The following is a 20056-nucleotide window of genomic DNA, read 5'->3' on the forward strand; positions in this document are numbered from 1 at the left end:
CATCCAATTTTGTACAAACTCTTGTCAATAAAATAAGCAATTTTCCAATTCTACACATACAGGCTTTAAGTACATAACAGCATAGACCGGCATAACTAGCGTTTGTCTGGGTGATATTGATCCAGACACATAGTGAAAATGCACTCCTTGTCTGGCTGCAGCACATAAAGAACTCAACAGCAACAGCTGTAGCCCACCGTCATTGTCTACACTTGATTCCTTCATAAACACTTCTGCTATGCACTCAGAGGCATTTTGACAAAGCTCGCAACCCAGTACACAATCATGTTCTTGTGTGCATCAAGTTTGAGTAAAGCTTGGACAAGTGGTTTAAATGGAAATAGAGCTGTGTTACTGTTGTGATTGTCAAAAATACAATAAACAGGTGATCTTGGTAAGCCCATAAGATCAGTGTAAGATATGGTTCGGACATTAGATCAGATTTACTGTGGGCATTAGACAATAAGCAATTCAATTTTCCTGCCTCTCTCTCCTCCAGGGTGCAGCCCCATCTGAAGAAGTGCTTTGAAGGCATTGCTAGTGTGGTGTTCACTGATGTGCTAGACATTACCCACATGAAGAGCAGTGAGGGTGAAGTGGTGCAGCTGCTGGACATCATTTCCACCTCCAAAGCCAGGGGCCAGGTGGAGAACTGGCTTCTGGAGCTCGAGAATGGCATGATTGCCTCGCTGCATAAGGTGTTGTGTGGGTTGTTGGTGCACTATTTTTGAAGCTTCACTGATATGAACACCTATTTTTTTTCTTGTGATGTTTCAATGAGATTTTTACACACTGGACTCAGTGATTGACACCAAAATTTAGCCTGCACATTCAAGGCTTCACCCTGTATGCTTTCTAATATCTTCCTTGAGCCTCTGTCCCCCTTGTGGTCTGTTGTAGGTAATTGGGGAGGCAATCGAGGCCTATCCCAAAGACTTGAGGATCAACTGGGTGCGTGCTTGGCCAGGCCAGACTGTACTGTGCGTCTCACAGGTCTACTGGACGAAGGATATTCATGAAGCCATTACTTCAGGACAGAAGGTGATCAACTGTTTATTGTATTATTTTTTTTTACATGCATTATGTGTGGAGGGTAAGGTCCTTTTTCATAGTATAAGGCACTTTATATTGTTGCCTGGGATATTTCATACAGAAGCTCACTTCCTGTTAGCCCCAATTTGTGCCTCTCGTGTACAGTCTTGTCATTACATTGGAGTCACAGAGCTGAGCTGAGTTTTTCTAAAAGATAAATCCCTCACTATCCAAAAACCCAGAATGTCGTTTAACAACACTTCCGGCTGTTTTGAAGGTATTTGGAGCCTGTCTGCAAATGATCAAACATCTTTTTTATTGTGCAACAGACTTGATATATTTTACAGATAGACTTAACCCACATATTCATATATACAAACAATATATACATAAAGAGCAAGCAAGCCAGCATGAAACACATCATCTCTACAGTATGCTCTGAGGTTCCATGATGTCTGTATCAAAGCTGTTACCATGGTAACAGTTAGTATCTGAAATACATAATCTACAGTATGCTCTGAAGTTGCATGATGTCTGTGTCAAACTTGTAACCATGGCAACATACGCTGTGAATGGTGTCAAGACAGAGTATGAGAAACAAAAGATTTAAAAGGTTCTCAAAAAGTAACAAAAGTAAATAACAAAAATCAAAATAAACTAAATAAAATAGAAATAGACCAAGCATAACCTGACACAATAAGATTACTTATTGTTATTATGTTTTTATATGTTTCCTTCAAGACACAAGATTTTGTACATTTCACCTCATAAGGTGAAGACCATGCCCCACCAGCAATAGCACCTATTAAGAATGAAAAGTGTGGTGTTTCTCTCATGGACATCTTGACACTGATGGACTTAGTAATTGTTGCCAGGAAACTTGTGACCTTCAGTTTATAGATGGGGTCTTGATAGCATCCCCTCTCTGTCTTGATAAACTCCAGCATGCTCTGCCTTCTATTTAATCATGCCTCTGTCCCCCCAGGCCTTAGATGCCTACCTGGAGCAGAACAATAGGCAGATTGACGACATTGTGGCACTAGTACGTGGCAAGCTATCCAAGCAGAACCGGGTGACCCTCGGAGCCCTCGTTGTGCTGGACGTCCATGCCAGGGATGTGCTCACTGCACTGGTGCAAAAGGGAATAACTGACGAGAATGACTTTGAGTGGCTTAGCCAACTGCGCTACTACTGGGTGGTATGTAAAAGGGACAGGGGAGGGTTGATAGACGTGTTTGGGGATTCAGTTCAACTCATAATACATACTCTGTGATTGGTTTCTGACCTCTGCATCATACCGTATGCAGGAGAACCACCTGCAGACCAAGATGATCAATGCTGGTTTGCCATATGGTTATGAGTACCTGGGAAACACTCCACGCCTGGTCATTACCCCACTCACTGACCGCTGCTACCGGTAAAGCTACAACACAAGCACCCTCAACAGCTCACTGTCTGTCTTTTCCTTAAGTGCATTTCATTTTGTTGGAGGTGCTTGCAGCTAAAAGTCTTGGTGACTCTACAAATTCTGCAAACCCCAAGTTGGAGATACTACATGCACCCATACACTATTAATCAATTACTTTCCTTGTTATTCTACGAGAGCTCTTCCTGAATTCTTGTCCTGCTTTAGATGCTAAATGCCTTTTCTTGTCCATCTTCTTATTAGTCTCATTTTAAAGTGACAGTATGTTGTTGCTGAGCTACTGAGAGTTCCTCCTTACTGTGTACCTGGGAATAGTTGATGTTCATTAAACATTTGTTTGTGCACAATGCTCCCCAGCTAGTCACTAGGGCGGTTTGCCAAGTTTTTAAAGATTACTGCTAGAACTTGGCTGAGTACCGTCTCCATGAGGCGAGGGAAGACTTCATCTGCTTTGGCTGTGAATGGCAGTTTACTGATCACTGTGTATGGTTACACTAACAGTAATGACATTGTAATATTTTAATATTATATTCATTTAGATTATAAAATTGCATTTTGAACAGCCGTAACACTGTTTATATATTTGAGGTTGAATCCATAAATCAATCAAACATATCCTAATCCCATTGTTAATCATTTATTCTTGCACTGATTGTGTCAATAAATGACTATGAAAGACTTGTAGTCCAAATGGCATAAGACAATACAGTATCTAAAAGAGAGTATGATAATAATAATATATAAATAAAGTATTTTGTTCAAGAAATCAATAAACTAATAAAGAAATAAGGTTTAAATATAAACCAAAAAAACGATCATATAATACCATTTGAGAAGATGACAGTATGCTGCACCTTGCAGAAACTTCATGGTATACACTTCAGTTATGGCTTCAAAATGTTGAGTGGGCAAAGTTTAGAGTTTATTTTGAAAACTTTAACAACAATCATTGCTTCAATTCACTAATAAATGCTTGCCAAGTCCCTGTATTGCAGTGCAAAAACTGCCCACATTACAGTATATAGAAAAATGAGGCTCCGGTGTGTCTGAAAGCCTATCACTCAAAAGCTGCCACTTTCCACAATGCAGCTTCCCTGCTGTAAGGCTCTCAGTCACTTGAACGTCTTACTAAATGTTTTGTCAGCGAGCTGGAGTCGACCTATTTTCACGTTTCTGTCGATAAAAATATATGTACATATTATAGTGAGGAAACGCATAATCGCATTAATCACTGACAGGCAATAAGGTGTTCCATGGGCTTTCTCTTGTTCTGCTATAGCACTTTGTTTGGTGCTCTCCACCTCCATTTGGGAGGGGCCCCTGAGGGCCCGGCTGGCACAGGAAAAACAGAGACAACCAAAGACTTGGCCAAAGCTGTGGCCAAGCAGTGTGTGGTCTTCAACTGCTCTGATGGACTGGACTACATTGCTCTGGGCAAGTTCTTCAAGGTGAGTACGATTCTCTTACCATAAATCGCAAAGACTAGAATGTTTTTACTACTCAGTGATACACACTGTGAAGCCTTTTTCCTACTCGTTACACCAAGCATTTACAACAAACGTTTTACTTCTGATAGTTAATCAGAAGTACATATTCCCACCTACTCTTGCCCTCTTCTTTCAGCTGGAAGTATGTCAGAACAGATACTTCCATCTTGGAATATATCACTAGCAAAACTGTCAGCACTTCAGAGAGTCTGATAATAGAAGGTGACACAGGGGTTAAATTCCCCTCCCATTCTTATTTCCTCCTGTCTCTGAATGGCATACAAACATTAAAATGTCAGTGCCTAAATACCACTACAACCTGTCCTTACAGAGATAATGCTGTGTGATAGTGCTGTTGTGTTTGCCTACCATTATGCAAATAAAAAATATATGCAGTCAATTACACATGTACATTGCTCCTGTCACAATATCCTGGTGTTAGAACTGTAGAATAGTAAGATTTGTTCTTTCCAAAATAGCACTGCACTGAGGCTCAGTCAGGGGGCCTTGTTCACTGCACACCAAGATTACTAAATGATTGCAAAAAGAAATCACTGAAATTGCTTACACTCTACTGAAATGTCCTCCCACTTGCCATACTGAAATAGCTCCCACATACTCAGGCAAAACTTGCTCATATACGCCATTTAAATATGTATTAATAAATTGTGTGTGTGTGTTGATGTGTTTGCGTGTGTGTCTGCGTGTGCCTGTGTGTGTGTGTGTGTGTGTGTGTGTGTAACAGGGCCTTTTGTCCTGCGGAGCTTGGGCCTGTTTTGATGAGTTTAACCGCATTGACTTGGAGGTGCTGTCTGTGGTGGCTCAACAGATTCTCACCATACAGAGAGGTTTGTGCAGGGCTTTCTTTCCCTTTGATCTTTGCATAAGCTGGCCCTATACCAGAAACGAATTTAGTGTATTCACACTAGTAAAAAAAATAGAAGAAGCAGGTTTTAGACTACAAAGAGATGCAACATGGAGCTATGGCAATTTGTGTTGGCTGGCCAGCAGAACTTCAAGCACAGCTTTGTTCAACGCAGCACAGCAGTGTGTCCTATGTGTGCTATGGGCGTCGAATGACTTGCGTCATAAGATGCAAGAGCCAAAGGGGTAAAGAGATTTCTCTTAACCCAAAACTAAAGTTTGAAAATGCTAATAGGTTTCTGTTCCTTAACTGCTGCAAAAACTGGGGTTTTTCCTTATCTGGATCATGGATAGAGGGTGTTGACCTGAATTGTCTGAATTGTCTGACCTGAGCTGTAGGTTGTGACACATTTGAAAGCCTCCAAGCCTATGACCATAAGTAGCCATTTGTATTTGTACGCGCACCGAGGCGTGCACAGGCCCATGACATGTGGCGGACATGGTGTCTATGCAAGCACTCCTTTGCTCATTACAAAAAAGTGTCCAAAGAGGCAGCGCCCTAAAACACGCAGTGGGAATAAAGACCGGAGCACACAGATGGATTGGCGGCCTTTAATAGTGCAAAATGTTTTGACACTACTTTTCTCTTAAAGCGTCTTCAGTAAGTAAATAAGTAAATACATACTGTGTCTAACTGAATCTGTGTGTCCAGGGATTTCTGCCCATGCTGAGATGCTGATGTTTGAAGGGACAGAGCTGAAACTGGACCCCTCCTGTGCTGTGTTCATTACCATGAATCCTGGCTACGCTGGACGCTCTGAGCTACCAGACAACCTCAAGGTACAGTATTCGTTTCTCAGCCACAGTTCGAATTAAAAGTAGTCAAAAGTATAGGCCTGTTATATGCTCTGCCTGTGCCTAACTCTAACCCTAACCCTAACCCCTTTACAGGTGCAGAAACTGCTCAAATAAAACTTAAAGAACATCAGAAAAATGCATAACTTTAGAACTACTAAGATTTTGATACTAAAAACCTTTGTGTGTCCCTTTACACCAGGCTCTGTTCAGGACTGTGGCTATGATGGTACCGGACTATGCCATGATCGCAGAGATCGTGCTTTACTCGTGCGGCTTTGTGACTGCGCGGCCCCTGTCGGTGAAAATTGTGGCCACTTATCGACTCTGTTCGGAGCAGCTGTCCTCACAGCACCACTACGACTATGGGATGAGAGCTGTCAAGTCTGTGCTGACTGCTGCTGGAAACCTCAAGGTATCTCAACACAGATTCGTTTTGATACAATGGAATTCGTTTCATTTACCTGAATGTTTTCCCACAAAATAGTTGATGTACTTTTTTTAAATGCCTCATACTGTTATTGTGACAGTTTTGAGAGATTTCAATACTGATTTCTTTTCAGGAAAACACATTTGGATAAAGTGTCACAATCTTTGATCATTTAAGTGAAAGGCAAATGGTAAAAAGAGTGCCTAATTGGGGTGCAACGATTTCTCAACTCAGTCTGCTCAGTCTGTGTTGATGAAAGCAGTGCTGAGCAAGTTAAAAGAGTGTAATTTCTTGCCTCATCCTCAAAACAGACTTGGTTACATTTTTAATGCAGAGGAAGCAAGTTTATTTTAAACAGGGTAGGGTTACATATTGGTAGTTCTGTGGTACTATTTTGATTGTGTGCACAATTAAGATTTTCTTTATGCCAATCTGCGCAGAAGTCATCTTTCAGATGCAGTGAGGGATCATAAGATTTGGCCCAAACCTCCCTATTTTCCAAACACGACACAACAAACAGTTTTGCAGAGAGCAGTGATGTGCGAGAGAGGAAGAAAGGAGCTGTCAGTTTGGCTTTCAAAGAGAAAGTTATCAACAGGCACCTGCAGTTTTTATACACACAGGGGGGATATGCCCCCACTTTGGCGACCTGATGCATACATACCATTTCTTTCATCTCGTCTTATATAAACTTAGCGAAGTCTGTTGCGTTTTTTAAAATTTTGCTTTTGCAAAACAGAGGTGTCATTTAGACCCTTACACTGACTTTACAGTGTCACTTCACATCTTCATAAAGCTCCACGATTCAAACTGCTTCTCATTACATGTCTCTTCCTTCTTTCCCCTTGTGTATTCCTCTCATTGTCTGCCTTTTTTAACTCATATTTCCTCTTCTCTTCTTCTTCCTCGGGGGCTGGTTTGTTGCACTGCAGCTCACTTTTCCAGAGGAGGATGAAGACACCCTGTTGCTGAGATCCATTATTGATGTCAATCTTCCTAAGTTCCTGGCCCATGATCTGAAGCTATTTGAGGTGTGATGGAGTGGAGCTCCCCCTGTCTTGATTAATGGAGCGATACATATCAAGTGATGTCAGCCCGTGTTAATTCCAGCCAGTTCATTTGGAGCCACGATGCACAGGGACAACTTAAGTCTGTTTGAGTCAGAACAGTTCGCTGGAGTGTGTGTGTGTGAGAATGGTAGTTTACACTGAGCTTCTGAGCATGTGTGTGTTCATCATTTGTCTAAGTGTCCTCACACATCTCAAGGTGAGCGCGTGTGTGCATGTGAGTAAATGTCCCATTGTCTGTTGTGTTTAAAACTGTGTTTAAACATGTGTGTTCCCTCATTCAACTCCCAAGATTCCTCCCATACTGTTCCCCAACAACTTTGCCTTTCCATCCCAGGGCATCACCTCTGACCTTTTCCCGGGGGTCCAGCTTCCAAAGCGAGACTACCGCATCCTGCTGGAGGCTGTGGAGGAAAACTGCCAGCGCATGAACCTGCAAGTCACAGATTTCTTTGCTGAGAAAATCTTGCAGATCTTCGAGATGATGATAGTGAGGCATGGTTTCATGCTGGTGGGTGAGCCCTTTGGAGGCAAGACCAGCGCCTATCGTGTGCTGGCAGCAGCCCTTCATGACGTCTGTGAAAAGGTATGATGTCCTTGATGGTGGGTGACAATAAGAATTAATAAGTGAAAGCTGAGTATGCTGAAGAATTGTGACTTAAGATTATGGCAACAGAAGTGGAGAAAAGTGGTACGTAAGTTGTATGTCAGCCCACTATATTTCATGATTCCGTACGTGGCACTAAGTCTTGATCAATAGCTACTTTAAACCACTTTTGTTGTCTTGGTTGCATTCCCATAGTTGTCCTTGAGTTCCAACTTATTTATTATGTTCCTGTCAGGGTCACTTTGTCAGAAATTCTGTGAAAAAAAAGCCTTATTTCCAGATGGTTAACCATGCATTTTTTAATTGTATTTTATTACAAATCTTGATGGGCTTTCCTGAGTCCTTGGGCAATGGACTTGCTCAATCAGTAAAATATATAAACCTTCATGTCAAGTAAAAATATGTGTTGCACTCAATATCCAAGGCTTATCTGAGCTACATGTTTGTCCCAAGTAAACACATCCATCCAATTTGTCAGAGCTGTAGTCTTTGTTTAGTAGTTATCGATCTCGCAGAGAGGAGCAGAACCGGCTTGTTGTATTTACATGGCTGAGAGGGCTGAGAGGCATCCCACCAAGGAGACAGATGAAGGCCTGCTGATGGAACGCCTGGGAATGCCACATTTATCATCGTCATTCTTGTCGCTGCACATCCACTGATCATGTCCAACTCCCCCTCCCCCTTTTCTCCTTGTTTTTTTTTTCTCATTGTTTTTAACTCAAAGTGACACCTTGTCTGAAAAGCCGTTTGTTGCAGCGTTTTGCTTCTCTTCCTCAGTTAGCAGAAGTCCTGTCATACAGACAGAAGTCTTCTAAGTCTTGGTGGAGACAAGTTGGTCAAATGAGTAGCTCATCATGCTCCTTTTTACTGTTTTGTGTATTTATATACTGTATGTGTGTGTATGTACATACCGTATCTAAGTTGCATTTGTCAGTGCATCCATGAAATGTATGATATCTCTGTGTGTCTGTGTGTGTGTGTGTATGTCTGTGGTTGTTACACCAGGGCTTGATGGATGAGAACCAGGTACAGATCACAGTTATCAATCCCAAATCCATCACCATGGGCCAGCTGTATGGCCAGTTTGACCCCGTCTCTCACGAGTGGTCTGACGGCATCCTCGCCGTCAGCTACAGAACCTTCGCTTCCTCCCAGGTAAGATGGCGGCCCAGAGTACGGCAGTTTAAACGGTTTCAGGTTCAGACACGATCAAGCAAACAAACATATTGTCTATTATTATTATTTGTTGTGAAGCACCATGTTGATTCATACAGATCACCATGTTCCCACTGGGGAGTTGTGTGGGGTTAGTCGCACACCACCTGTTCTTCTTTTGCATACAGAGCACTTGAAATCCATAATAGCACTATGTTCAACCATTTTGATATATGTTGTAAAATTTACATATTCATTTAATATTTCACGCTGCGCAATCCCCGATATAGTGCCAATTTAGCAGAGGATCAGTGGGAGCTGTAACACCTCCCATTGGCTCCTATGGCTTTCCATGTGTTTAATACTATGCGTGTGTGTATTCACTAATTATAGCTTAAAATGTTGACTTCCATCGAAACCATTGTTCTATACCCAAATCCTTTTGGGGAGACTGTGGTAAAGTTGTTTAATCCCCTCCAAAGGAAGGAAAATGATTTCTTCTCATTCAGGAATCTAAAAACAGAGACCAGACAATGTAAAAGACCCAATGTCCTATTTCAACATTGTCTTTAGGTTTTAGTCCAATCAACTGAAGAGTCTACTATGTAGGTACCAACCAAGCAGCATCTTCACACCTGCTGACACCATGCCATGTTATGTGTCCATTGTGTTATGAATCAAAACAAGCTATATTTTTTTATTACAAAAATATTCTTAACACATTTAAGTTTTTAATTTTTTTTTTTAGTTATTTTGGACAAAAGAACGTCTTTCTATTGAAAATGTGGTTAAAATGATTTAACTGGTAATCAAGCACAAAGCACAAGTACTGTTGCTATGTTACCTGTAATATAAGATACCTTGCAGACAGTTTTGAGCTGTGGTTAATGAACTGTTAATTTAACCTTGGAACAACGTTTGAGGTGAAGTATTTTAACAATCTCCTGCCTGTCAATCACAAACAAGTATTTTCTGTCGACTTGGTATGAAACAAGTTAAACATTCCTCTGGGTTTGTTATAGTGGAACTCAAAAGCTGAAAACCTCTTGATGTTTACGGGAGTGGCTCCCTCAGTTATGAGGGAAGGTGGCCAATCCACATCATTTATCCTCGTGGAGATGCCACACCTCCTGGTGAATGAGGAGACAAGCTAGAAAGGTGCCTTACTATTTGTATCCTCGGAGAGTGATGTCATTTCTCAAGGTCATTGATTGAGTCTGTACTGTATTACTGTATGTATATACAGGCTGCCAAAAATACTCAAAAGAGACAAACTTTGTCATTATGAAAGAAGCTTAGCTGTAGGAGGGACGTAAACCTTTTTTTAAAAATCACGTTCCTCAGAGGAACATGCCGTGTAGTGTCTATCACACCTCTAGCTGCTATTCCTTTTTGATATAAGCTTCTAGCATTTTAGCAATGTGTCAAACTGGGCTTCCAACATCATACAGTAGTTCTTGAAGCTCCAGTATCAGCTAGCGAAACTTTCTGCTCTCCTCAGGAGCGACAATCATTACTGCTTGACTGCTGCATTTACTTTAACCCCACCTTCCTCAACATTAGATTTATAGCACTTATTTTGACTTTCACCGTGTGTCTATTGGTGGGTCGGAATGTTGTCCGTGTGTTTTTGTTCATCCGGATGTGATTGATAGAGTGGAACACACTTTAATGTAGTTGTTCAAAGAAAAGCCAGGCTCCAAAGTGTCATTACTGTTTTGGGATTGGCCTATTTTTAACTTATTTTTAATAAATTGTTATTGAATCAGGTTTTATTTATATTTGTGTGCATATTTTTACACTTCTATACTAAAGTAGGGGAATTTGACCCTTTCTTTAACTATCGTTGGGGGTTTGTTTTTCACCCAAGAGGTGGCAGGTGACTGTTAACGTCACGAGGTTGGAGGATCTAGTAGAGGTATTTGTTGTCATTATCTTTCTGTGTGTTTCAGTTTATAACAGTTTAGCTCTGAATGCTCAGTTTTCTTGTTACTATGTGACTAGATTAGTTGTACAGAGGTAGTACTTCTACCTTATTAATGCTCAAGTCCTATGTCCTGTTCAAAGTCCTGTGTCCTGTTACAATTTACAACTTGCACGAAATTCACCATGATTAGCCAAAGAATGTCGAAGTAATTACATCGTAACTGACACATCAGCGTAGATCAGAGAATTACAGAATTTAAAACTGATACGGTCACTATGGAAACAGGCATTTGAAGCAACTTTGTGTCACAAGTTAAAGCAAAAAAGTATTTGAATTATATCTCTGTCTCGGCTTGGAATGTGACCAGAGGTGCAACATACTCAGATGTTTCACGTTACAGGGAGCTGTGCAGCAAGGAGATGCAATATCGTCTACTCTGCCTCAGTTTACGAGTTTAGGATGGATCATTGTACAATAGGCATGACATTCCAATTAATTTCAAGCTGGTAGAAAGAGAGGCTGCGGTGACAGGGTAAACAAAAGAAACATTTTGCTGTCTTGTTAAATTTAGATCTTTAATAACTCTCTTTCATTCATGCGCACACACACTAGACACACATGGGCGGCCGATTTACAGATGGCAGCGGAGGCACGTCATAATGGAAAATCATTTGTTCGCCCCATTTTCAAATTGTTTCCAAATGAACTTGTCATTTTAAAAACTGTCTCTGTATATAAAGTTGTCATTTTACAAATTGTTTTTTTGTCAATGAATAAGGAGTGTGAGGAGTGGTTATGACAGCCGTAGCAGTACATACTGATGCAATGAAAATGGAAAACGAGAACAAGGCCTGTCTTAATTCAGTTTCAAAAAAAGTAATTTTCCTCTCTGGGCAAAAGTCTATCTTTATTTTGCTCTTTTTTTCTGCATCGCATTTTACTGAACTAATTTTTTTGTGTGCTAATCTGGAGTCAGCAGCAGTGTAGTGTATTAAACTCTGCATACACAATGTAATTTCCTTTTTTTTTCCCAGTGCCAATGCTCTCTTTCAGATCATTACATTGCAGCATACTCACTTCCCTCTCAAGTACCAGATGGCCCCAGCCCAGGCATTTTCATATTTCAACAAATCAATTTAAAGCACAGCCCTTGCCAGCCCATTTAACTGGAGAGTTGACGCTTGTTGTCAACCTCCATTATGACAGTGTAGGTGTTAATTTCATTCATTTAGCAAACATGCTCCACTTAGATCATATGCACAGGAGTTTCTTTCATGACCTTGAAAGTATGCACAGGGATTTCTGCTTGTGGGAAAAAAATGAATACAGTATGTGCATACGATTAAAGGATACAGGCGCTGTCTTTATAAACCAAGTAGTAGAACACAACACTTTTAAGCTCTTTTTCTCAACTTTAAAGCTCTGTGAATACTTAAAAAATTCTGCATATTTTAGCTCTGCAGGGGCCAACCTTCTGGTAAATTTAGCTTGTCTTTGCCTTGTAGTAAAAAGCCTCCCCAGGGTTAAAGTTTTAAGTGTTTATCTATCTGCCTATCTATTTGCCTGTCTGCCTGTTTGTCCCTCCTCCCATCTGTCAAGCTGCATCAACATCATTTTACATGGCTGTGCTTTATGATATCATGATGTATTTATCTTTTGATAAGATAAGCCAGCAGGTCACCAGTGTTGTCAATTTTGGTGCTATAAATTGTGCTGAGAATGTTCCTTCAAGGTCTGAGCAATCCTATTTCTTCCTTCCCTCAGAGCCCCGACAGAAAGTGGCTTATCTTCGACGGCCCAGTGGATGCTGTGTGGATTGAGAATATGAACACGGTGCTCGACGACAACAAGAAGCTGTGTCTGATGAGCGGCGAGATCATTCAGATGTCACCGCAAATGAGCCTCATCTTTGAGCCCATGGACCTGGAGGTGGCATCGCCAGCCACAGTGAGAAGCACCTTTAACTTGGATTAAGGGTTTTTCATAACAGTGTATGCTGCTTTTCCATTTTGTAGCAGTGACGGTGTCCAATCTCCTGGTATATATATATATATATATATATCCTTACTGACACACACTTAAGTATCTCAGTGGACATGCCTTGGTGCTGTCTGCTTTCATTTTCTGCTATCTACCCAAATAATGCAGAAAAAAGGAAAAGCTGTACAAAATATTTGAAGATTTCTTTTATTACATCCTTGGGTCAGTATTTGCAGACCATATTTAGTCTATGCTTAATCTTTCCTGAAATGTCAGATGGGTGACAAGGAAAGTCAGTCAGTGTACAGTGTACTTACTGTATTTAATTATGCTGATGGATTTTTAAAAATATCTTCATGCATTTAACCATTCCAGGACTTCATATCCTAACCATATAAAATTGCATTCCTCTTTTTCCCCACTTCTCTTCTGACATATCCAACTGAGGAAATGTAACATTAGCAGTTAGCATTAGAGAAACAAAATTTTTTAAATGTCATTTTTGTTGATTTCTCCACGTGTCTTCTCAGGATTAAGAATGCGTAGTTCCCTTTGCACAGTTATTGTCACTGCTACCTCCACTGATGGCTTTGGGAGAGTGTACACAGCCATGTGCAAAGCCTGTAGTGTCACCAGCTGCTTCTTTTTACTAGCCAATGATGATATTTACGAGGAGGGCATAACACTTGGGACGTTCATGCTACCCCCCCACAGTTGTGTATTTTTGCTGGTGAGCAAAGATGCCCAAGGAAATATCCAGCATAGACTCTTTGATAAATGCAGTCAAACTTTGCAAAACAGACAGCACAGGGGTGATCTATACAATCTATCTTAATTGTACCTTTCCTTATGGTCCTTTGTTGTGAGGCAGTAACAAAGGCTGTTGATTGCAATACGTAGATGCCTTGAGAGAATACCTTTGCGTCTCCCTGGCTCTACTCTTTTATGAAACAGACTTCTATTTTTGATTCTCTATAGCCTGGCAGCTGTTCCTTTCATGTCGAATGCAGAGGCATCAACATTTTTTCATTTTTCTTCTCTTTGTCTGTGAAAGTTATTTTTCCCCCTTTATATACTATCTTAAAACCCTACTCTTCTTTGTTCTTTTCCTCTCCTATCATATCTACATGTCTCTTCGCTACTGCTCATGCATTATGTCTTCACCTGTCTTTCTTCTTCTCCATCTAACTTTACCTGCACTCCTTTCTGAAGCTATTCCTCAGGTGGGACCTGGAGCTATGGGATCTCATTAAAAAGCTTCTCTTTAGGAAAAGTCTGATACCATGTCTGATGAATGTCTGATGACTATATTACACAAATGCAGCACACACTTATTTACAGTATTTACCAGTATAAAGGATATGATGAACTCCATAAGTGTTACAATGTTCGGTCAGATTAAGACCACAACCCCACTAGAATGCTCACTTGCACTATACTGTATGCATCCAATAATTTGCTGATCATTAACCTATTGTAATTCTGGGTACTAGTCAGAAACTGCATTAAGAATAATATTCATATAAACTGATTGTTAAATACCACTGATTTAGATGTGTGTTTTCAGATGTGATATATGTTTGTGGCAGGTGTCTCGCTGTGGTATGATCTACATGGAGCCTCATATGCTTGGCTGGCGGCCCCTTATGCTGTCCTGGCTCAATACCCTTCCCGCCACAGTCAGTGCAGCGCACAAAGACCTCATCACTGCCCTTTTTGACCGCATACTGCCAGCCTGCCTACAACTCATTCGAAAGGCCACCAAGGTGCTGAACCATCCTGAGGGGATACAGTTCATTTTCTAGCTGGAAGTGGTTCACTCTGCATCTACATGAGGATTCTGCTTCATATCCTGCATGTTTTAGAAACAAAGTTTTAGAGTTTTGGAATAGTTTCATTATGTGTTACTTTAGTTTGACTTTTCAGTCCAGTAGTATATTCAGACATCACTTCTTTTCGAGTTTTAATGTGTGTTGTTTCTTTTTTGCTTGATTTCAGGAGCTGTCCCCGACCTCTGACACCAATCTAGTGAAGTCCCTGATGAATCTGATGGACTGCATGATGGATGAGTTTCATGATGAAGCAAGGATGAAGAGCATGAATGAAAAAGATATTTGCTCCTGGTTGGAGGTTTGTGTACACACCCACCACTACTACTGCTACTAATTATTATTACAGTATTATTAACAATAATTAGATATTAATTGAATATGGAAACACACAAGTGGCTACAGCACCATAAAATGATTATGGGTTATTAGATAATTAGCATTACTGAGTTACTGTAGGCCCACAACCCTACAAGAACATTTCACAGTGCAGCCCAGTGTCCTGGAAGCACCGTGTACTATATCCACTTACCACTCTCACTAGTCTCAACACAACTATGCCTCAGTTGCACAAGATCTGAGTGTCAACTTGCATGAAGCAATATACAGCATTCTTGCCAAATTTGTAGATATGACACAGTACAGAAAAAACAACAACAAGACTAACTGTTGTGTCACTTCACATTTCATCACGTCTTCTGTTAAAAAGTTGCACTACGAAGTCTTCAGCTGACCATGCACGTTATGTTCTGTGCTTGGCTGAGAGGAGATAACTAGTAGTCTTTGTACACTATAACATTGCAGTGAGACAAACAAAACAAACTAGACAGCCATTTTCATGTCACTGTGAATCTGAATAAACAGTCTATATATCTCTATATAAACTGAGAAGATTTCTGATTTAAAAAGAATGTTGAAACCGGCACTGTCAAGTTTTGTTTTGCCTTGCATTGATGTTGTAAGCCTGTGGTTTTGCTAGAGGAAGCAGAATTACTGTACATGGTGGGGGCAGGGAAAATGGGTGAAATCATTGGTTTGCTAGGCTGAACAGCAAGAAGAAACAGAGGCAGTCAGTGAAAGAAGACAGCTCACCATCATGATAGGGACTGACAGGAGCCAATGGTGCCAGATATACTGCAAAGCTACAGGCTACATTGGCCATGCATGACCCAAAGGCGGCAGCTGACAGACCATCAACACCAATTTTGCCTAATATATAAGGATACACTCCCTAACTTCTATTTTTCCTACTCTCCAGTTCCCAACATGAGCAAATGCCTTATTCACAGAGTCTAACCCAAACTAATGCTGTTACACCATTTATGAAACTGTCATATTTTGAGGTGAAAAATAATCTTTAGCTGTAAAATGAAATTGAAGTACTAAAATCTAAAGGGGAAAATTGGACGCATTTCTTTCTATTATCTGTGGCTTGATTGAGTTATTTTCAGCTTAATTCAGACTGCTGCTACCGCTGCATTCTCGCATCAAAACAATGAGTTCACAGCTTAAGTTGAACTGAAAACAAAAGAATGAACCTTGGCATTGGCCTTGAGTTACCCAGTTGCATTGCTCCTTAAACGCACATTTAAAAAAGTGTTTTCTTGTACCAAACAGTAAAGTCAGATACAGTGTACACCAAAGAGCCTGCCTTTTCCCTTTTCCATGTACTGTCCCAATCAAGTCTGCCTCCCCACAGGCCCACAAAGATGCGGAAAAGTTTTAGCAGATGAGCCCTTTCTTCCGCCCCCTGCATTAGTTCCAATAGATTTTTTTGCCTCTGAATCCTGTCTTTTGAAAGCACTGCTATTATCCCCCTGTGGCACACTGCACTGATGAATGCCTTTCAACCCTCTCTCCCATGTTTCTCAGCCAGTCACTATCAAAGTGTTGAATTAATCAGCCTTTTAACAGCAGGAGCTTAGCAGCCTCATGATAGGCCATTTCCAATTCCTACAGTATTCCTGCTGTTTTTTTACAACAAAGACATTTCTCCTCTATGGATTCTGGCGTTTGTCTCTAAAATAATCGGTACGCTAGTTGAGGTATTCACGTGGTTGCTGTATGTTTTAATCAATTCAATAATTGCAAACGTTTTCTGCATAATGACATTTTTGACTGCATCTGTGCTTGGAGATTTGATGTTTGACGTTTGTTACAGTGTAATGGTATTTATACGTACGTAGTGTTAGTTATTTTACTTAAAGGCTCATAAATATGATGCAACAAGCCATTGTACCATTTAGGCTCCCTAAAATGAATTTTAAATGGTACTTTAACCGTCAGAATTGAGGGACTTTTTCAAACATTGGTCCAATTGACAAACTCCTTTCCTTTTATACAGGGCATCTTTGTGTTCTGCCTGGTGTGGTCAGTGGGTGCCAGCTGTGATGATTCAGGCCGGGTCAAGTTTGATGCTGTGGTAAGGGAGGTACTGAACGGTCCTTTAAGTGAGGAGACCCGGGCCTGCCACAGCATTCTGGCCACTGTGGAGGCTCCACCTAAACAGCTGACAGTGCCCCTGCCCGCTGAGGGAATAGTCTACCAGTATCGCTTCATTAAAGAGGTAGGGCTGCTTCTAATAATTGGGCAGCTGAGAGCACTTTGCTGCATTCTTTTTTACTTAACTGTGAAATTTGTGAGGCACCCAATTTAGATACTTGTGGAGTGGACAGAGTGACATACCTAAGTTTTTACCTTTAAAAAGTGTCATGCTTCAGTCTCTGTCATATGGCTCCACCTGCCTTGAATTTGCTGCCAGTAAATTCTTATTTTATCATGCAGGATAGTGAACAAAGCAATGTTTTCACAGCACAAAAAACTCATACAGTCTTCTTTTAAATCTGTGTTGAAAAAGGTGTTGACAGAAAATTATTAAACATTGTTCCAGGGAACAGCAATCTACTGTTGATATTTTTGTAGGCTATTGATATGAATCAAGGATCCGATCAGAGACCTTTTATGTACAAATACTTGTATTGTTTATGTCTCACAGTATAGACAAATACATTTGTGTGTCATATGTGCTACAGTTAAAGTCTATATATTATGTGTCCAATGTTATATGGTTCACATCTCAAATTCAACTCTTAACCTCTTTTTTTTCCCTTTTCAGGGCCCAGGCAGGTGGGAGATGTGGACAGATGAACTAAAGACTGCTCCCTCCATATGCAAAGTCATGCAGTTCAATGAGATCATCGTGCCCACTGAGAACACCGTGCGCTACATGGCACTGATGGAGCTCCTCATCACCCACCAGAAGCCCACTATTTTCATTGGTCCCACGGGTACTGGCAAGAGTGTCTACATTACAGTGAGTCGCCTGCTATGCATTCTTTTATTAACATAGTGTTTGGAAAGCACTAAGGTATGCAGATGCACCATCTCCAGCAGATTTTATCAGCCATAGCAAACATTCATTTTGTGAAGTGATCAAACAGAAAGATGGATCTCTTGGCTGTTTCCTGGTGTATATTTTTAATCCCCTCATCCATCGTTTCACCCTGCCGCGCGGCAACCGCCTACCTGCAAGAGCATTCCCCAAAAAAGCAAAGCGCTTCTAAAAGCGGCTTCTGTTGCTATGGTCCAAGGCTGCGATGATAGGCAGGTGCTTCAGTGAACGTCATAGTGTTGGTACAACCCACCTTAAAGTCCACAACACATACACTAGCTTGTAAATCAAATCGAAAACCAGCTAGCTTGGCGCCATGTAAATATATCCCCAAGAATATAGGCTACAATCACTGGTTTCACAATTTGATGCGCAGGTGGAATATATTGGTTCCTCTTTTAAATAAAATGTCAGGCCCTGCTAGATTGAACTAATCAAATCAAAATGCATTGAATTTATGTGTTCATAAAATAAGGTTATAACTCTGCATCTAAAGTTTTGCATTCACCATGATTAATCACTACCACTGTTCACAATATGACTTGGTATACTGCAATATTGCTTTTTAAAGGGAAAATGTGTTCTACTCAGTTCAGCTATGGAGGAGGATGAGAAAGCACTGTTGTGTCTAGCTCTGAGGAGAGTATGGGTACATCAACTTCTAAAAAATAGAGAGGAACAAGGAGAGTGCCAGCTGTTGATACAATTGATTGGTCATGAGGACAGGTTCAAGACCTACTTCAGGCTGTTTCCATCACAGTTCGACTGCCTCCTACAAAAGGCTTACCCCTTCCATTACAAAGACGGACACCAACTACCGCAAAGCAATTTCACCTGAGGAGCGCCTTGCTATCTGTTTGAGTTGAGAAATGTCTGATAAATCCTGCATGCACATAGATTATACTCTACAAATAATAATAGAGACAATATAGGAAAAGTCTGATGTTTTAAATCAAATTCAGAAATGGCGCGGTAGGGAAAAAACAGAATAGTGGAAAAAACATTCAATGTAAAATTTTCTGCAAGGAACGGGCTATTGCACATCGTCCAACATACAGTAAATGGTGCTTAACTTAAAACTATACACCATATTCTAAAAAAGGAGTTCAAGTATTTTCATTCTGGCTTGGGCTGACTTTTGAGCATCAGGCCTTCCGACAATTGGAAGGATGCTTAGCAACGGTTGTGCTCATCCTTGGGCACTGGCCTGGCCTGAGTTGCACCCAACATTCTGTCTCCAAAAGACTCTTGCTCGTCTACAGCAGCAGCAGCAGCACCAGCAGCTCTCTTCCCCTTTTTTGGTCTTTCAGCTGGGCTGCTGGAGGCTGGCCTAGGGGTCTGGGAGTCCTCTCTCTCTCATACCTCTGCTCTATTTGTGTATCCTCTACCTGTGTACTCTCATCTGTCTCCTCAGTGTTAGATGAGGTTGGCCTATCTTGCAGGTACGGCACCAGGAAGGACATGATATGGAAGTACTTCCACTTACTGTTAGTACCAGCTGCTGCTCCACTTTTTGTGCCTTTTTCTAGTTTCATCTCTTTGCGCAATCTGTCCCTCAAATTCTTCACACTTCTTTTTCACCTCTGCTTCTGTTAGGAAATATTACAAATGTAAGATTAGGAACATGCATATATGTGTGTATATACTCTACTACTATACTATTATTTTAGGTGTTTTGCAACAGGAGACTCCTATACCACCTTCATCTACAGAATGGGGGTGTCAACAGTGAGCAAAGTTGTGGTGGAAGTGGCTCAGGCTATCTGGGGCATACTCATGGATGACCACATGCAACCTTCCACCAGTGCAGACAAGGTTTTGAGAAGAAGTGGAACATCCCCAACTGTATGGGTGCCACTGATAGGAAACACATAGTAATATAATTGTGAAGGCTATACTAGTACTTCACAATCTACTTTTCAGGGTCTACACAACACGGGGACACATAATTCAACAAGGGCAGCCATGCAAGTGAAAGAGACCTTCACCAAATATTTCAGCTCTGC

The 20056-nt window shown here is 40.9% G+C and overlaps 1 protein-coding gene across 1 annotated transcript in view; it reads left to right on the forward strand.

Moving 5' to 3' along the window:
* dnah7 (dynein, axonemal, heavy chain 7) overlaps positions 1 to 20056 on the forward strand; it is a 77194-nt gene that overhangs the window by 20820 nt on the left and 36318 nt on the right. Inside the window, exons 21-36 of the mRNA XM_070915135.1 lie at positions 500 to 698; positions 901 to 1041; positions 2018 to 2230; positions 2340 to 2449; positions 3738 to 3906; positions 4691 to 4793; positions 5522 to 5649; positions 5867 to 6079; positions 7027 to 7125; positions 7499 to 7747; positions 8774 to 8923; positions 12615 to 12797; positions 14420 to 14596; positions 14829 to 14960; positions 17004 to 17225; positions 17775 to 17972. Of these exons, the coding sequence (XP_070771236.1) occupies positions 500 to 698; positions 901 to 1041; positions 2018 to 2230; positions 2340 to 2449; positions 3738 to 3906; positions 4691 to 4793; positions 5522 to 5649; positions 5867 to 6079; positions 7027 to 7125; positions 7499 to 7747; positions 8774 to 8923; positions 12615 to 12797; positions 14420 to 14596; positions 14829 to 14960; positions 17004 to 17225; positions 17775 to 17972 (2686 nt within the window). The remainder of the gene's footprint in view (positions 1 to 499; positions 699 to 900; positions 1042 to 2017; positions 2231 to 2339; positions 2450 to 3737; positions 3907 to 4690; positions 4794 to 5521; positions 5650 to 5866; positions 6080 to 7026; positions 7126 to 7498; positions 7748 to 8773; positions 8924 to 12614; positions 12798 to 14419; positions 14597 to 14828; positions 14961 to 17003; positions 17226 to 17774; positions 17973 to 20056) is intronic.

Source organism: Enoplosus armatus, chromosome 11 (genome assembly GCF_043641665.1).
Source record: "Enoplosus armatus isolate fEnoArm2 chromosome 11, fEnoArm2.hap1, whole genome shotgun sequence".
Classification (NCBI taxonomy): domain Eukaryota; kingdom Metazoa; phylum Chordata; class Actinopteri; order Centrarchiformes; family Enoplosidae; genus Enoplosus; species Enoplosus armatus.